Source organism: Thalassophryne amazonica, unplaced genomic scaffold (genome assembly GCF_902500255.1).
Source record: "Thalassophryne amazonica unplaced genomic scaffold, fThaAma1.1, whole genome shotgun sequence".
NCBI classification, from domain to species: Eukaryota; Metazoa; Chordata; class Actinopteri; order Batrachoidiformes; family Batrachoididae; genus Thalassophryne; species Thalassophryne amazonica.
In genome coordinates this window covers 21,507-37,759 of record NW_022986338.1, presented here as the reverse complement: position 1 = coordinate 37,759, position 16,253 = coordinate 21,507, and the positions used below count along the sequence as shown (strand labels likewise).

Below are 16,253 nucleotides of genomic sequence, written 5' to 3'. Positions count from 1 at the left end.
AAAATGTTAGAAGGACAACGAGGGAGAGTTCCAAACACTGATGATCCCATTTCTCCACAGGAGGACCCTAAAGTGGTACCTGGAGACTGGGTGTTGATAAGAAGCATCAAGAGAAAACACTGGCATTCACCTAAATGGGAAGGGCCCTATCAAGTACTACTCACAACACCCACAGCTTTGAAAATTGGGGAAAGAAGTACATGGATTCATTTAACTCACTGTAAGAAAGTCATTTCTGCAGACACAGACAAACAGTAAGAACAGTAGGACAAGACTAGTAATAGTGTGTGAGCTTGGTGTTAAGATCCAGGTTAGACACGAAAGCTAGCAGAAGACATTAAGAAGCCACTGTTCTGAACATAGGTGTGCTGTAGTGTGCAGAAATGGCGAAAGAAAAAGATAAAAAGAAAGGGGGTTTCTGGACCCCACGGACAGTCCTTGTTATGCTACTTTTCTTTTTTGAATTGGTATTATTATTAAAAGCCATGAGCACGGGACATGATAATACGGATCACATCCACAGATTGCAGAGACCAAAAAGAAGTAACAAAGACCCCAGTCCGATAATCAATGCCACAGTACATAGCTGTGATGGGAATAATGCATACCGATTTGGTGTACAGGCCTGCATTCCTAGAAATACTTCTGTGATCATCTCTGTACCATATAGTGCTCTTATCCATGGAATGCCGGATGGTGACAGAGGGACTAATTACGGAAATAGTTTCTCATGGTATATGACCAACGATCAACAAGATAGGAGATGGGAAACGTTGGTAGCCGATGAATGGAGTAGATGGACACCAAGATGGGCACAAACCGAGTGGGCTAAGTACCAGAGTCGAAGTCTCAAAATGTATCAAACAGATGATAAGCTGTCTATAGTGGTGAATACCACAGAAAAAGGAACCATATTCCCACCTGATATAGAGGGAGACTGTTGGTTGTTCCTCCTTTGGGTATACAAACAAGGAAAAGATCCGTATTTCCATTTCTTCCTCTGTGAAACAGATAGAGTACAGCAACCAATATTGACCGACTTAAGTACGTCAAAGGGGGTGTCCATACAAGCAAAGGGGGTGCCCATACAAGCAAAGGGGGTGTCTGTACAAGGCACAAAAGACATGAAGGCAGATGACTGGTTCCTAGTAACTACAGGAATTAGTGGACAAAATAACAATTGGCTTTTAATGGCAGAACAAGCAGGACTAGCAGCAAAGAAGGACTGTGTTGTGTGTATGGGACCCAGACCTATATTACAGGTAATACCGGCAGCATTACCCAAAGACTGTCTACTGACTGCTATGACACAGACATACATTGCGGCAAACAACAAATGTTCTAAGTGGGACAAGATCTATCCAGTGACCAAATTGACTAAGATTAAACCTTTATTCTCAAGCAAAGTTGGGCATGCTAACCATACATGTGTACACTTGACAGGGACAAGTAAGACTTTGGGTAGCTTAAACCACACCGCCTGGTGTAAGAATGTGGTCCATAGTACTCCCACATTCAACCTGTCGGGAGGAGTGACGTATGGTGGTGGTGTGGGGATAACAGAATCTTTGACAGACTGCCACGAAATGTGTCAGGTTATTGTGCATTAATATCATTATTGTTACCAGTTGAAGCCATACCCATGACCCCTGAAGACGTTACGACATATGCAGCCTCTCTTATTCCTGAAGATTGGCAGAAAGACGTAGCCAGACATAGAGTGAAAAGAGATTGGAAAGGAGTGGGAAATCCAACATATATTGACGCAATAGGAGTCCCCAGGGGAGTGCCTGACGAGTATAAACTGGTTAATCAAATAGCAGCTGGATTCGAATCTTCCATCTGTTGGTGGTGCTCCATTAATAAAAACGTGGACAGAATAAACTACATCCACTACAATGTACAGAAATTAGGAAATTGGACTGAGGAAGGATTTAAGGCTGTCCATTCACAGTTAGAAGCCACGTCCCTTATGGCCTTCCAGAATCGCATTGCTCTGGATATGTTGTTGGCAGAGAAAGGAGGTGTTTGTGCCATGTTCGGAGAACAATGCTGCACATTCATTCCCAACAACACAGCTGCAGACGGCAGTCTCACTCAAGCCATTGACGGGCTGAGAACGTTGAACAGGAAGATGAAAGAGCACAGTGGAGTAAACACCGAAGGCTGGGATTGGTGGCTGGAAGGGATGGGAAAATGGAGGTCTTTGATTTCTTCACTATTAGTGTCTATAGCAGTATTTGCTGCAATTCTAACATTGTGTGGATGTTGTTGTATTCCATGTCTCCGAGGCCTTGTAATAGAATGATAACCACAGCAATAAGTCCAGGACCAGGAGGGGGTCCAGCATCATATCCACTTCTGGGGACAGATGACGACAAGGAGGACGATGGCTCTCCTGACCTGTACCCAGACCAATGGAAGTATGATGACCCAGACACCGATGATGGTGACAATGATGACATCACCTCTGGGGTGTAAGCCTATAGAGAAAACATACCATGATGAACCTCTTAGTGAAAATCTCAAAAAGAAGTGCTAAGCTGAGTGATGCCTACTGTATGTTTAACAGGCGATAAACAGGAGGGGAATGTTAAAGATTTTGTATATATGTTATCACTGTTAAACGTTTGTACATTTGTCTTCTTTCTCATGAGAACGTGTTTGTGCTGTTTTGCACTTCACCCTGAGAACGTACGTGTTATTCAACCTTGTTTTAGCTTTGTCTTCTTTCTCATGAGAACGGAGATGTGCTGTTTTGCACCTGTCTTAATGCAATCCTGAGAATTCAATTTTGTTTTAGCACTCTGGGGTCAATCTGAGCTGGGAATGAAGGACTGGATGTACTTATTGTTATAACATAACTTTGTTTTCGCAGCCTCTAACGACTGGGAGCAAGAGAACGTTTTGACTATTGTGATGTGGTGTTTAGTGTGAAGGAGTGTGGAAGACAGGACACTTCAGGCAGATGCAGAACAGCTGATACCTGCAACAGACGAACGAGATGTGCTGACCTGAAGTGTTCTTCCTTACAGCTGCACTTGACGTATGCGTTTATGTTATGGGAAGAAACTTGTCTTGCGTCATTACCCCCACCCTTAGGACAAGTTTCTTGTTTATGTGATGAGGGCGTCTCTTAATAAAAAGAGCGGAAAAGCAGGCCAGACTTTAGTGTAGCCTTGGTGTACAGCCTGGCCGCACTCCGCGCGTAATATTTGATTTTCTGTCTCACTGGTGTTTCTTGACTCTGTTTGTCTTGTTAAAGGTTTTAAAAATGTTTGGAGGAGAAAATACCCAACAATATGTCATTCAAAGCGCATATTAAACAAATATGTAGGACTGCTTTTTTGCATTTACGCAATATCTCTAAAATCAGAAAGGTCTTGTCTCAGAGTGATGCTGAAAAACTAATTCATGCATTTATTTCCTCTAGGCTGGACTATTGTAATTCATTATTATCAGGTTGTCCTAAAAGTTCCCTAAAAAGCCTTCAGTTAATTCAAAATGCTGCAGCTAGAGTACTAGCGGGGACTAGAAGGAGAGAGCATATCTCACCCATATTGGCCTCTCTTCATTGGCTTCCTGTTAATTCTAGAATAGAATTTAAAATTCTTCTTCTTACTTAGAAGGTTTTGAATAATCAGGTCCCATCTTATCTTAGGGACCTCATAGTACCATATCACCCCAATAGAGCGCTTCGCTCTCAGACTGCAGGCTTACTTGTAGTTCCTAGGGTTTGTAAGAGTAGAATGGGAGGCAGAGCCTTCAGCTTTCAGGCTCCTCTCCTGTGGAACCAGCTCCCAATTCAGATCAGGGAGACAGACACCCTCTCTACTTTTAAGATTAGGCTTAAAACTTTCCTTTTTGCTAAAGCTTATAGTTAGGGCTGGATCAGGTGACCCTGAACCATCCCTTAGTTATGCTGCTATAGACTTAGACTGCTGGGGGGTTCCCATGATGCACTGAGTGTTTCTTTCTCTTTTTGCTCTGTATGCACCACTCTGCATTTAATCATTAGTGATCGATCTCTGCTCCCCTCCACAGCATGTCTTTTTCCTGGTTCTCTCCCTCAGCCCCAACCAGTCCCAGCAGAAGACTGCCCCTCCCTGAGCCTGGTTCTGCTGGAGGTTTCTTCCTGTTAAAAGGGAGTTTTTCCTTCCCACTGTAGCCAAGTGCTTGCTCACAGGGGGTCGTTTTGACCGTTGGGGTTTTACATAATTATTGTATGGCCTTGCCTTACAATATAAAGCGCCTTGGGGCAACTGTTTGTTGTGATTTGGCGCTATATAAAAAAATTGATTGATTGATTGATTGATCATTCATATTCTCTGAAAAATGCCCCAAAAACCTAAAGTTCTAGCAGCGTATTTAAACTTACGAATAGAACTGTACATTTGCACTCAAGGGCTGCACTTTACCTTCATTTGTACTTGTTACAATGACAATAAAGAACCTGCATGTGAATCTGAATGCATGTGCACAGTGTACTATAACCCCAACCAGGATAAGTCCTACTGCAGAATCCAGTTAATTATATCAACAGTCTCATTGGTCCACACTGAATTCCATGTCCTCTTTTAGAAAAAAAAGAAAAGAAATAGCAGAAATATTGCACTGTAGTACTCAATAGCATTTTCATAAAAACATCAACAACAACAACAACAAAAAAATCAAAATCCAAGAGCATCTTTAATTTGTAAAGTTTCTTTATAATGGTGCATTTCAGAATGCTTCTTGTTTTTTGACATCTGCTCACATATTACGTGTATTTGAAAAACTGGGCTGATATTTGTCCATTTCTTCAGTCGTTATCCTAAGTAGTAAAGGAATGTTGAAATAAATCCAAATGCACATAATCATGTCATATTTGTATCATTTCACCTCCAGCATGCTGATTATTTATGAGCGTTTTTCATCACAGTATCGTCTCAGTATTTCGTTTTTTGTCTCAGTATTTGCTCTGTAACATCCACAGCACAAAACTCACACTTTTCACGCAGTGTTCATAATGAGTCAAAAGCAGACACACAGTATAGTCAGTATATCTTAAGCCTACTAATAATCAGTCATAATAATAAAGACATCTGATGAATTAAAATGTATTTGAATACATCGTGAGCTGTCGTTCTCATGACAGTGATCACTGACAACGTCCGAGTCGTGTGAAACGTTACTCATTATTAATACTTTGTTCATTTAATAACCTAAGATAACGATCCCACAATATAACACAACTTAGTAAACATCCCTCGCAGTGTTTCTCTGCAGCCACCAGGAGGCGCTGAAGGCTTTGTGCAGCATGTGGCCTCTAGATGGCACTGTTTACTGCTGTGAAAGTAACTTGAAACGAGTGTTTGGGGTTTCTGACGCCCACACACACACACACACACACACACACACACACACACACACACACACACACACACACACACACACACACACACACACACAGATTGATTGTTTGATTGATTGCTCCAGCTTCCTCCCACTTCCAAAGACATGCAGCTTCAGTGAACCTTTGTATTTAAATGAGTTTGTCCATGTTCCTACTGGATTGTCCAGGTTGTCCCCTGTCTCTCTAACTGCTGGGACAGGCTGCAGCCCCGCCATCACCCTTAACTGGTCTCAGTGGGTTGAGAAAGTGAATAAAGAAAATAGAACTGAATTGGAGAGAAATTAAGTGAACATCAACAAAATGTACTTTATTAATGACCCCAAAAACAAAAGTTTGTTGTTGCAGCAGGATCACTCAAAAGGTGTGGATGAAGACAGCTCAATAAACAGTGCACAAACATGCACAATAAGAACTCAGTTAAATTAGTCAGGTGGTAGGTTGTATTATACACAAAAGTAAAATCATGAATTCCCACCAGGGCAGAACACCTTCAAGCCATCCAGCTAAGAACCTGCCAGGGTCAAAGAGACTTGTCCTTCTTCTCATCAAAGAAAAATACCACTGAAGTAGGAAACAAAGAAGGTCTTGTGATGCAGGCAGCCCCAAAGCCTCCTTGATGTACTTCATCACCTGAAGTCTAGGTCTGGAGAGCAAGCAAAGGCTGCCCTTTGGAGGTCAATAGCACATTCATCAATAAAGTGCCCAGATCTTCCATGGTGGATGCACAGGCCTAGTTTGACACGTTGCTGACACTCTTCAGTTGACAGTCAGGACCATCTAACCTGCTTGGGTTCACCTGTGTTGGCAAGATGTGTGGGGACCTCTAGACTGGAGGTTGTAGCTTGGACTGGAAGCCACAGGTGCTGATTGTTAAATTGCCAGCAGGCAGAGGAGGTCTGGACTTTCTCAGAATGCTGCTCCTGCAACTGTCGGTCCACCTCAGTTGCCAGTGTCACCTATCATCAAATTTGTCTGGGATGCCTACAGATGGGAGGTGATCCTTTATTATCTTAGATCATTCAAGTAGGTGTCTCAAGGAGCTGTCATGGTCGACCAGCTGTCTGTGGCCAAAGGTCTGCAAAGGACTACATAGTCCTACACATGACAGTCACCTTGCTTGAGGGCCAGAAGATGCTTGATGAGTATGCCACATTCAAAGACCTTCCTCATGGTTTCTGTAAAGGCTTTAGCTGTTCAGGAAATGCTCACTCCTGAGTACTACCAAAGAGAAGAGTAATAATAATACATAGGAGGCATTAGTAGGACACAAACAGGTCATGGCACACTGTGAAAAAAAAAAGAATTACATGTAGCAGGGCTACAGTGGTCGTATTCCATGGTCAAGGTTTTGGCTCAAAGTGGCAAAAGGAAAAAGAGTAGCAGTAGCAGCAGCTGCTATGACCTCTGCAGACACTGTTGCTGGGGTTCAGGAGGACGAAGACACTCCGGCAACACCTCCCAGTGTAACTGCTGGCTAGTGAGTAGAATTAGCTGTTCACAGTTGCTCCCTGGTACAACTGAAATTCCTGAAGGTTCTGGTTTCAGCCAATTATCAGCTGCTCTTCATTGTGGCTCCAGTTTCTTGGCTTGGAAAGTCGCACAGGTGGGATCATTCCCTGTGGGGTCTGACATGGTCTGATTGTACTGTAACAGCTGCAACAGGACTGGGGACCCCTTAGCAGAGAACAACATGAGTAGATGAGTAGCCTCCAGCAGTGGATGATGGTGAACCTTGTGAACAGAAAGAATGCCACGGTGCCCACCTGTATGTCACGGTGCAGTATATAAAGGTACCAGATCAGTCACTGCACCCAAGATACAAGGCCTTTGGTGCTCTCTGTTGACTTCTTTTCCAGATATGAAGGGCCAAAGTGATTTTCCACATACTCATCGGAGCATGTTCTCCCCTCAGACTGAAGGGCCAGCAGAGATACTCCCACAGCAAGATGAAAACACCGCATCTTCTTTTCCGGTGCCAAGCTTTTCGAAGTGTTTTACAGTAGTGCTAATCAGATTTAAGAATTTTTCACATTATCTGAGTTTTTGATTTCTTTTGTGATCAAACATATGAATCCCCTATTTTGTGATTTATTTATTCATTTTAAAGAACCTGAGTTTGAAAAGTTATTAAATCTGTCATCATTTCATCAAAACAAAACAATACCAGCCAACTAAACAACCAACCAACCTACTAACCAAACAACCAACTAATGAACCCACCAAGCAACCAACCCACCAACCAACCAAGCAACCACCCAACACACTAACCAACCAACCCACCAACCCAAGAGCCAACAAACCAACCAACCAAACAACTAACCAACCCACCAACCAGTCAACCCAATAACCAAAGAACTATAGAACTAAAGAATACATTAACCAAACAACTAAACAACCAACCAAACAGCCAACCCACTAGCCAAACAACCAACCAATGAAATACCATCCAAATAACTTAACAACCAGCCAACCCACCAACCAGACAACCAACCAATGAACCCACCAACCAAACAACTACGCAAGCCACCAACACAACAACCAGTCAACCCATTAACCAACCAACCAACCAACCAACCAACCAACCAACCAACCAACCAACCAGCCAAACCACTAACCAACCCACCAACCGGTGAACCCACTAACCAAACAACTAAAGCACCCACCAGCCAACCAACCAACCAACCAAACAGCCAACCTACTAACCAAACAACCAGCCAACCAACTAACCTCCCAACACACCAACCAAACAACAAAACAACCCACCCACCCACTAACAAGCCAACCCGCCAACCAACCTAACAACTAAACAACCAAACACCCATCAACCCACCAACCAACCAACCCATCAGCCAACCAAACAACCAACCCACTTACCAAACAACCCAGCAACCAAACACCCACCAACCAGCCAGCCAAACAACCAACCCACTTACCAAACAACCCACCAGCCAACCTACTTACCAAACAACCCACCAACCAAACGAACAACCCACCAGCCAAACAACCAGCCAGCGAGCTATCCAGCCAACCAAGTGAACAACCAACCAACTAAACAACCAGCCAGTCAGCCAGCCAGCCAACCAACAAAACAACCAAACAAACAACCTAACAACCAACCAAACAAACAACCTACTAACCAACCCACCAACCAGCCAAACACCAACCAACCAACCAACCCCAAGTCTCTCCCCTGAGGTTGTTCCATTTGGAATCAAACTGGACAGATGGGAAAATACTTTCACCTGTAAGAACGGAAAGACGAAGCCCACTGTGAAGTTGGACAGCCAGTTAAGTGACCCTCCGACAATGTAGGCCGCTGGCCGGTGGGACTGTTTGAACAGTTCTGCTGTGATCAGGAAAGGAACACCCGCTGGAATGACACCAACAACAATTCATGGTGAGTCAAACAAACTAGGACTGTTTCCGTCTATTTTATGAAGAAATATAAATGATAAATAAATATTTACACTAACAATTTGGTGCAATTTTCAAACATTTCAACAAATATATTTATTTCAAAAATAAATAAATCCAAACATATTAACATCAAAAAACATAGAGAAATTACATTATGTGTTGTTGAGAATAGCAGCCGGTCTGCTCTGTGTCCGCCTGATCCCATGAGACCTCACAAGCTAAGCAGCGTGGCGCCTGATAAGTACTTGGATGGGAGACCTCTTTGGAACACGAGCGGCTGTGTGTGCTTCTCCAAGTAAAACTGGAGCTGTGTCAGGAAGAGCATCCAGCGTAAAACTTGTGCCAAATACCAGTGCAGATCTGGCTGTATCTCCTGTGGCGACCCCGACCAAACGGGAGCAGCCGAATGGACAACAACGTATTCTTGAGAATGCCAATATTGTTTGTAAAAGTTTAAGTTACATTTTGGGAATTCTGCCAAAGATGTATCTGTGTAGGCTCTCAGTTGTCCAGGTGGTTTCCATAGTAGAGAAGCTTGAATCTTCGACTGGACTGGGTTGCTTGACGTGAGGACGTTTCGCTTCAAATCGCAGAAGCTTCCTCAGCTAAAATTCTTGCTCTGGTGGTCTGACTTCTGTCTTGACTCTTATAGAGAAGAATAATCAAGAAGTCACAAAAGCTGGAGTTTTAAACCTAACCAGACCCCTCCTACCGAGAGGCAGACTGCTATAGGCTGGTGACTAAACAATATCTCTAATTAGCACCTATTGTGCTCTAGTTAACACCCTCCTAATGACAGGGCAGCTGTCCCTCTCCTGATGGCTCCCTTGACGACTCTGCTGATGACGTGAATGACTCATTACCATGAACAAAAGACTGAAACTGCTTTGACCTGAGTACCCCATTGTAAACAGGGGATAAAGCGTGTCTCAGACCCCCTCCCTGGTTAAGGCTAGGTTTCAAACGTTTCACAAAGAATGCCTCCTTGACCCCTCTCTCAAACCATTTCTTCTCTCTGGCTAATATTTTAACTTCCTTGTCCTCAAACGTGTGGTTAGTGTCTTTAAGGTGGAGATGAACTGCAGACTGAGGTCCACTTTAGCCCTTCCCTCTGCAGAGGAAAGGGCTAAAGAACAACAACTTGTCCGGAAAGCCCTCACAGTATGTGGGTACCCACGATGGTCCCTGGACAAAGTGCAGAAGTCCCAGAGAACAAAGAGACCAGATAGACAGGAGACGGAGACAAGAAGAAGAGGAGTGTCTCTCCCTTATTTAGCAGGAGTAGGGGAAAAACTACAGAGGATCTTCAGACAGCACAAAATCCCAGTTTACTTTAAACCGGTTAACACCTTGAGACAGAAATTAGTTCACCCTAAGGACAGGATCCCTAGTTACAAACAGAGCAATGTAGTGTATTATATCAGATGTCAGGAAAACTGTAACGAACACTACATAGGTGAGACTAAGCAACCTTTACACAAAAGGCTATACCAGCATTGCAGAGAGGGCGCCAGTGGACCTCAGTCTGCAGTTCATCTCCACCTTAAAGACACTAACCACACATTTGAGGACAAGGAAGTTAAAATATTAGCCAGAGAGAAGAAATGGTTTGAGAGAGGGGTCAAGGAGGCATTCTTTGTGAAACGTTTGAAACCTAGCCTTAACCGGGGAGGGGGTCTGAGACACGCTTTATCCCCTGTTTACAATGGGGTACTCAGGTCAAAGCAGTTTCAGTCTTTTGTTCATGGTAATGAGTCATTCACGTCATCAGCAGAGTCGTCAAGGAAGCCATCAGGAGAGGGACAGCTGCCCTGTCATTAGGAGGGTGTTAACTAGAGCACAATAGGTGCTAATTAGAGCTATTGTTTAGTCACCAGCCTATAGCAGTCTGTCTCTCGGTAGGAGGGGTCTGGTTAGGTTTAAAACTCCAGCTTTTGTGACTTCTTGATTATTCTTCTCTACAAGAGTCAAGACAGAAGTCAGACCACCAGAGCAAGAATTTTAGCTGAGGAAGCTTCTGCGTTTTGAAGCGAAACGTCCTCGCGTCAAGCAACCCAGTCCAGTCGAAGATTCAAGCTTCTCTACTATGCCAAAGATGTAAACATTCTGACCAATTTTATTAAATGTTAGAAAGTTTACTGTTAATTAATTACCTCTTCCTTAAATATATGAAAAACATAAAAGAAACCACACTGTAGAGACAGACAGACAGACAGAGCTACAAACAGACAGAGAGACAGACAGACAGAGACAGACAGAAAGAGCTACAGACAGACAGACAGAGCTACAAACAGACAGAGCTACAAACAGACAGAGAGAGACAGACAGAGAAACAGACAGACAGAGCTACAAACAGACAGACAGACAGACGGACAGAGACAGACAGAAAGAGCTACAGACAGAGAGACAGAGCTACAAACAGACAGAGCTACAAACAGACAGAGACAGACAGAGAGACAGACAGAAAGAGCTACAGACAGAGAGACAGAGCTACAAACAGACAGAGCTACAAACAGACAGAGAGACAGACAGACAGAGACAGACAGAAAGAGCTACAGACAGAGAGACAGAGCTACAAACAGACAGAGCTACAAACATACAGAGACAGATAGAGGTACAAACAGACAGACAGAGCTACAGACAAACAGAGCTACAAACAGACAGAGAGACAGACAGAGAGACAGACAGACAGAGAAACAGACAGACAGAGCTACAGACAGACAGAGCTACAGACAGAGACAGACAGAAAGAGCTACAGACAGAGAGACAGAGCTACAAACAGACAGAGCTACAAACAGACAGAGAGACAGACAGACAGAGACAGACAGAAAGAGCTACAGACAGAGAGACAGAGCTACAAACAGACAGAGCTACAAACATACAGAGACAGACAGAGGTACAAACAGACAGACAGAGCTACAGACAGACAGAGCTACAAACAGACAGAGAGACAGACAGACAGACAGAGAAACAGACAGACAGAGCTACAAACAGACAGAGCTACAGACAGAGAGACAGAGCTACAAACAGACAGAGCTACAAACATAGGTACAAACAGACAGACAGAGCTACAAACAGACAGAGACAGACAGAGGTACAAACAGACAGACAGAGCTACAAACAGACAGAGAGACAGACAGAGAGACAGAGCTACAAACAGACAGAGCTGCAAACATACAGAGACAGACAGAGGTACAAACAGACAGACAGAGCTACAGAAAGACAGAGCTACAAACATACAGAGACAGACAGAGGTACAAACAGACAGACAGAGCTACAAACAGACAGACAGAGACAGACAGAGCTACAAAGACAGACAGACAGACAGACAGACAGACAGACAGAGCTACAAACAGACAGACAGAGCCAGAGAGACAGACAGAGACAGAAAGAGGTACAAACAGACAGACAGACAGAGCTACAGACAGACAGAGCTACAAACAGACAGAGACAGACAGACAGAGCTACAAACAGGCAGACAGACAGAGCTACAGACAGACAGAGCTATAAACAGACAGAGACAGACAGACAGAGCTACAAACAGACAGACAGAGCTAAAAACAGAGAGACAGAGCTACAAACAGACAGACAGACAGAGCTACAAACAGACAGAGACAGACAGACAGACAGTTAGAAAGACAGACGGAGGTACAGGCGGACAGACAAAACTACAAACAGACAGAGACAGACAGACAGACAGACGGAGGTACAGGCGGACAGACAAAACTACAAACAGACAGAGACAGACAGACAGACAGACGGAGGTACAGACGGACAGACAAAACTACAAACAGACAGAGACAGACAGACAGACAGACGGAGGTACAGACGGACAGACAAAACTACAAACAGACAGGGACAGACAGACAGACAGACAGAGCTACAGACAGACATAGCTACAAACAGACAGAGACAGACAGACAGACAGACAGACAGACAATCAGACAGACAGGGACAGACAGACAGAGCTACAAACAGACAGACAGAGCTACAGACAGACACAGCTACAAAAAGACAGAGACAGACAGACAGATTTACAGACAGACAGACAGACAGACAGACAGAGCTACAACCATACAGAGACAGACAGACAGACAGACAGACAGCCAGAGCTACAAACAGAAAGACAGAGCTACAGACAGACAGAGCTACAGACAGGCAAACAGACAAAGCTACAAACAAACAGAAACAGACAGAGCTACAAACAGACAGACACAGAGGCACAGACAGAGCTACAGACAGAGACAGACAGAGCTACATACAGACAGACAGACAGGCAGGCAGACAGACAGTGCTACAGACAGACAGAGCTATACACAGACAGACAGAGCTACAGACAGAGACAGGCAGAGAGAGCTACTGCTGGCCTCCCCTTAAATGAGGCCTGCCCACTGGCGTACACATTTAGTCACGTCTCTCGTGATGTAAAGCAAGGCGGAGGTGTTGCTCTTATTTATAAATCTAGGTTTAGCTTATTAGCTGTGGAGGGTCACAAATATAACTCGTTTGAGCATCTGATTCTCCGCTCTGCTCAGGATATTATGCATTGCCAAGGTCAGAAGAATAAAAATCAGCTGTATTACTTTGTCACTGTATATAAGCCTCCTGGCCCATATTCTGAATTTTTAGATGAATTTGGTGTGTTCATTTCTAACTTGTCAACTAGTGCAGATAACATTCTCATTATTGGTGACTTTAACATTCATATAAATAAGCCTTCTGATCCCCTCTGCAAATCATTTATGGAAACTGTGGCTGTATTAGAATTTCAGTAATACATTCAGGATTTGATGCACATTAGTGGAAATACCCTGGATTTGGTTCTCGCATGTGGAATTGCTGCCACAAATACTGACATCATGCCTCTTGCTTGCATCAGAGACAGACAGACAGGCAGACAGAAAGACAGAGAGTGACAGGTGGGATGCTCAGGAATGATAGGACACAAATGCACGGCTCCAGTAGACAGCTGTGGTTTTTAGTAAACTTTACTGAAGTGGATAGCAGTGGTTGGTACACAAGTAGGCAGTCCAACAAAAGCAGCAGTACAGAAATCATCGGGCTAAATAGTGTGGTCAAGGCAACAGACAGAAGGTCAGGTACACACTATGAGGCAGGCAGGAACAAGAACGCAGGTACAGAGCTGGAATGAGGGCACAAGGCACGACAACTGGCAAAGAACAAAACCACCCAGTGAGCTTATAAAACCCCAGGTGGTAATCAGTGAATCAGGAACAGGTGCACACGGAAAGCACCAGAAGTAGGGCGTGGCCACAGAGAGAGAGAGAAACACCCATCACCAAGAACCAAGAGAGAGACAAGAGAAATATACACAGACAGACCCAAGCAGAAAAATCCCAACAAGAGAATAAACAAACCAAAACCCTGACAATACAAAACTAACAAAACTCAGACTCTGACAGTGAAACAGCCAGAGACAGCCAGATGTTTACGTGTTAATTCTGTTCATGTTTTTTATATTTATTAATCATTGTTTATATTCGTGCTGCAGACGTCAGCTTTCAGTGCAGTTTGACGCTTTATTGCTTTTGTCTCTAGTACGACCAGTAGACAGCACCCTGTAATCTGTGTGTCTGAATCAGTTCTGAGGCTCTTCAAGCTGAAAGTCAAAGAAAAAGTCAGAATGAGAGATTCTGTCATTCTGTTACCACCGAAAATAGAAACTACGTGCCTGGACCAATACAGAAGCCGGCGATGATTCCGACCACACAGCACACGCTCACATAGCGCATGAAGGACAGCTGCACCTGCACGGAAAGAAGAAGGGATTCATAGCACTATAAGGTGGACACAAAACAAACCCTCAAAAAACAAAGCAGCTGTGATGCACCGACACTCTTCACAGGTCTCCTGCTGTTTCCAGCACTGCAGCTAGAAAAATGTGATGCCACACTGACGCCTGCTGTGCCAGTTATGGTGACATCAGGTGAGGATGAAGATTGTGAGACAATAAACAAACCCTCATGTCCAGAACAGTTTGGACAGAATATTTCTTCTTTTGTCTCTGTACATCCACATAAAGGGGACCCGCAGGTTGCGGCGCCTTGGCTTGCGGCGCCTTGGCTTGCGGCGCCTTTGCTTGCGGCGCCTTGGCTTGCGGCCCCCTGGCTGGTGGTGCCTTGGCTCGCAGCTTCCTTTTGGTTGTTCCGGTCTGGTGAAGTTGAAGCTGAGGTGTGCGTGTGTAAATTAGCACATTTTATGACACCTTTGATAAAGATTGAAATGTTTGAATTGAATTCATTTTCTTTACTCAGACTTTGTGACATCACTCACATCAAAGGGCTGTCACAGTTGTTAGCAGCAAGAGAGCAGAGATTAATGTGGAAAAGTATCTCTAAAATCTCTCCTAAGAACTTAAGAACTGTAAAACTCTCAAAATCTGTTTTTATACGTTAATACTGGGAGGTCATCGGTCTAAGTGCCAAAAAATGACCCATTTTTGATTTGATGTTGACATATGAAATCAACCTGATCTGTGTTGTGAGACGACTGTCCACTGAGTTTACCAAACAAGTCTGCTTGAAAGTGCTCTTTGAATGTTGAAGATGTGACCACGACAGCAGCCTGATGACCTCTGACATCCTTCCTGTTTGGTGTCAGTGAAGATGTGACTTGGTGATGTTCTCCTGATGTTTCTAACACATGGTTCTTAAAGTGTGGGCTTGTGTTTTAAAAGTACCTGCAACATGAGGGCTAATGTGATTCCAGCACTGCAGATTCCCATCACGGTGAAGCCGCCGATCATCAGAGGCCTCCTGCCGAGCTTCTCGATGGTGAAACACTGTCAGAGACACATATCACACACTGTGACACCAAATGTCTCACATCAAGAAAAAGACAAAGACGCCTCACAAATTTAAACCTACTGACAGCACAGTGACTTGTAATCTCACCCCAATCAGTCCTGCAATAATTTCGATAACTCCGGTGCCGGCTGTGGTGTACTGGATCTCTGGCCGCGGAACACCCACATTCTCAAAGATGTCATTGGTGTAGAACCAGATCTACCGCAGAAAAACAAACATTTATACACCAGCATCCAGAACTCAAAGGTTCCCATCATTTACGAAAATACTTACTGTTATCAGCCTCAGATTACATATTCAACCAGTAAAAGAAAGTAACCATGACAACAAATGTTATTATATGGATTTGACAGCTCCACCCCCCGTGTGCACACACACACACACACACACACACACACACACACACACACACACACACACACACACACACACACACACACACACACACACACACAGATCTTACTCCAAAATGACTTTAATTCCCCTTCTCTCCACAGCATATCTCCAGGTTAGTCTCAGCCTGCTGTCAAAAAAAAAAAATGGTCTCAAATGTGCATACAGTCGGGTCAAAACGTATTTAGTAAGTCCATGATTGTGCAAGTTCTCCTACTTAG

The 16,253-nt window shown here is 43.9% G+C and overlaps 1 protein-coding gene across 1 annotated transcript in view; it reads right to left on the bottom strand.

Annotated features, from left to right (window-relative positions):
* Positions 1-16,139, bottom strand: part of LOC117506092 (solute carrier family 2, facilitated glucose transporter member 9-like) — a 36,750-nt gene extending 20,611 nt beyond the window's left edge. Inside the window, exons 1-5 of the mRNA XM_034165607.1 lie at positions 16,092-16,139; positions 15,727-15,837; positions 15,513-15,614; positions 14,505-14,580; positions 8,638-8,765 (exon numbers count right to left, since the gene is read on the bottom strand). Of these exons, the coding sequence (XP_034021498.1) occupies positions 8,638-8,765; positions 14,505-14,580; positions 15,513-15,614; positions 15,727-15,837; positions 16,092-16,139 (465 nt within the window). The remainder of the gene's footprint in view (positions 1-8,637; positions 8,766-14,504; positions 14,581-15,512; positions 15,615-15,726; positions 15,838-16,091) is intronic.
* Between the last annotated feature and the right edge of the window lie 114 nt (positions 16,140-16,253).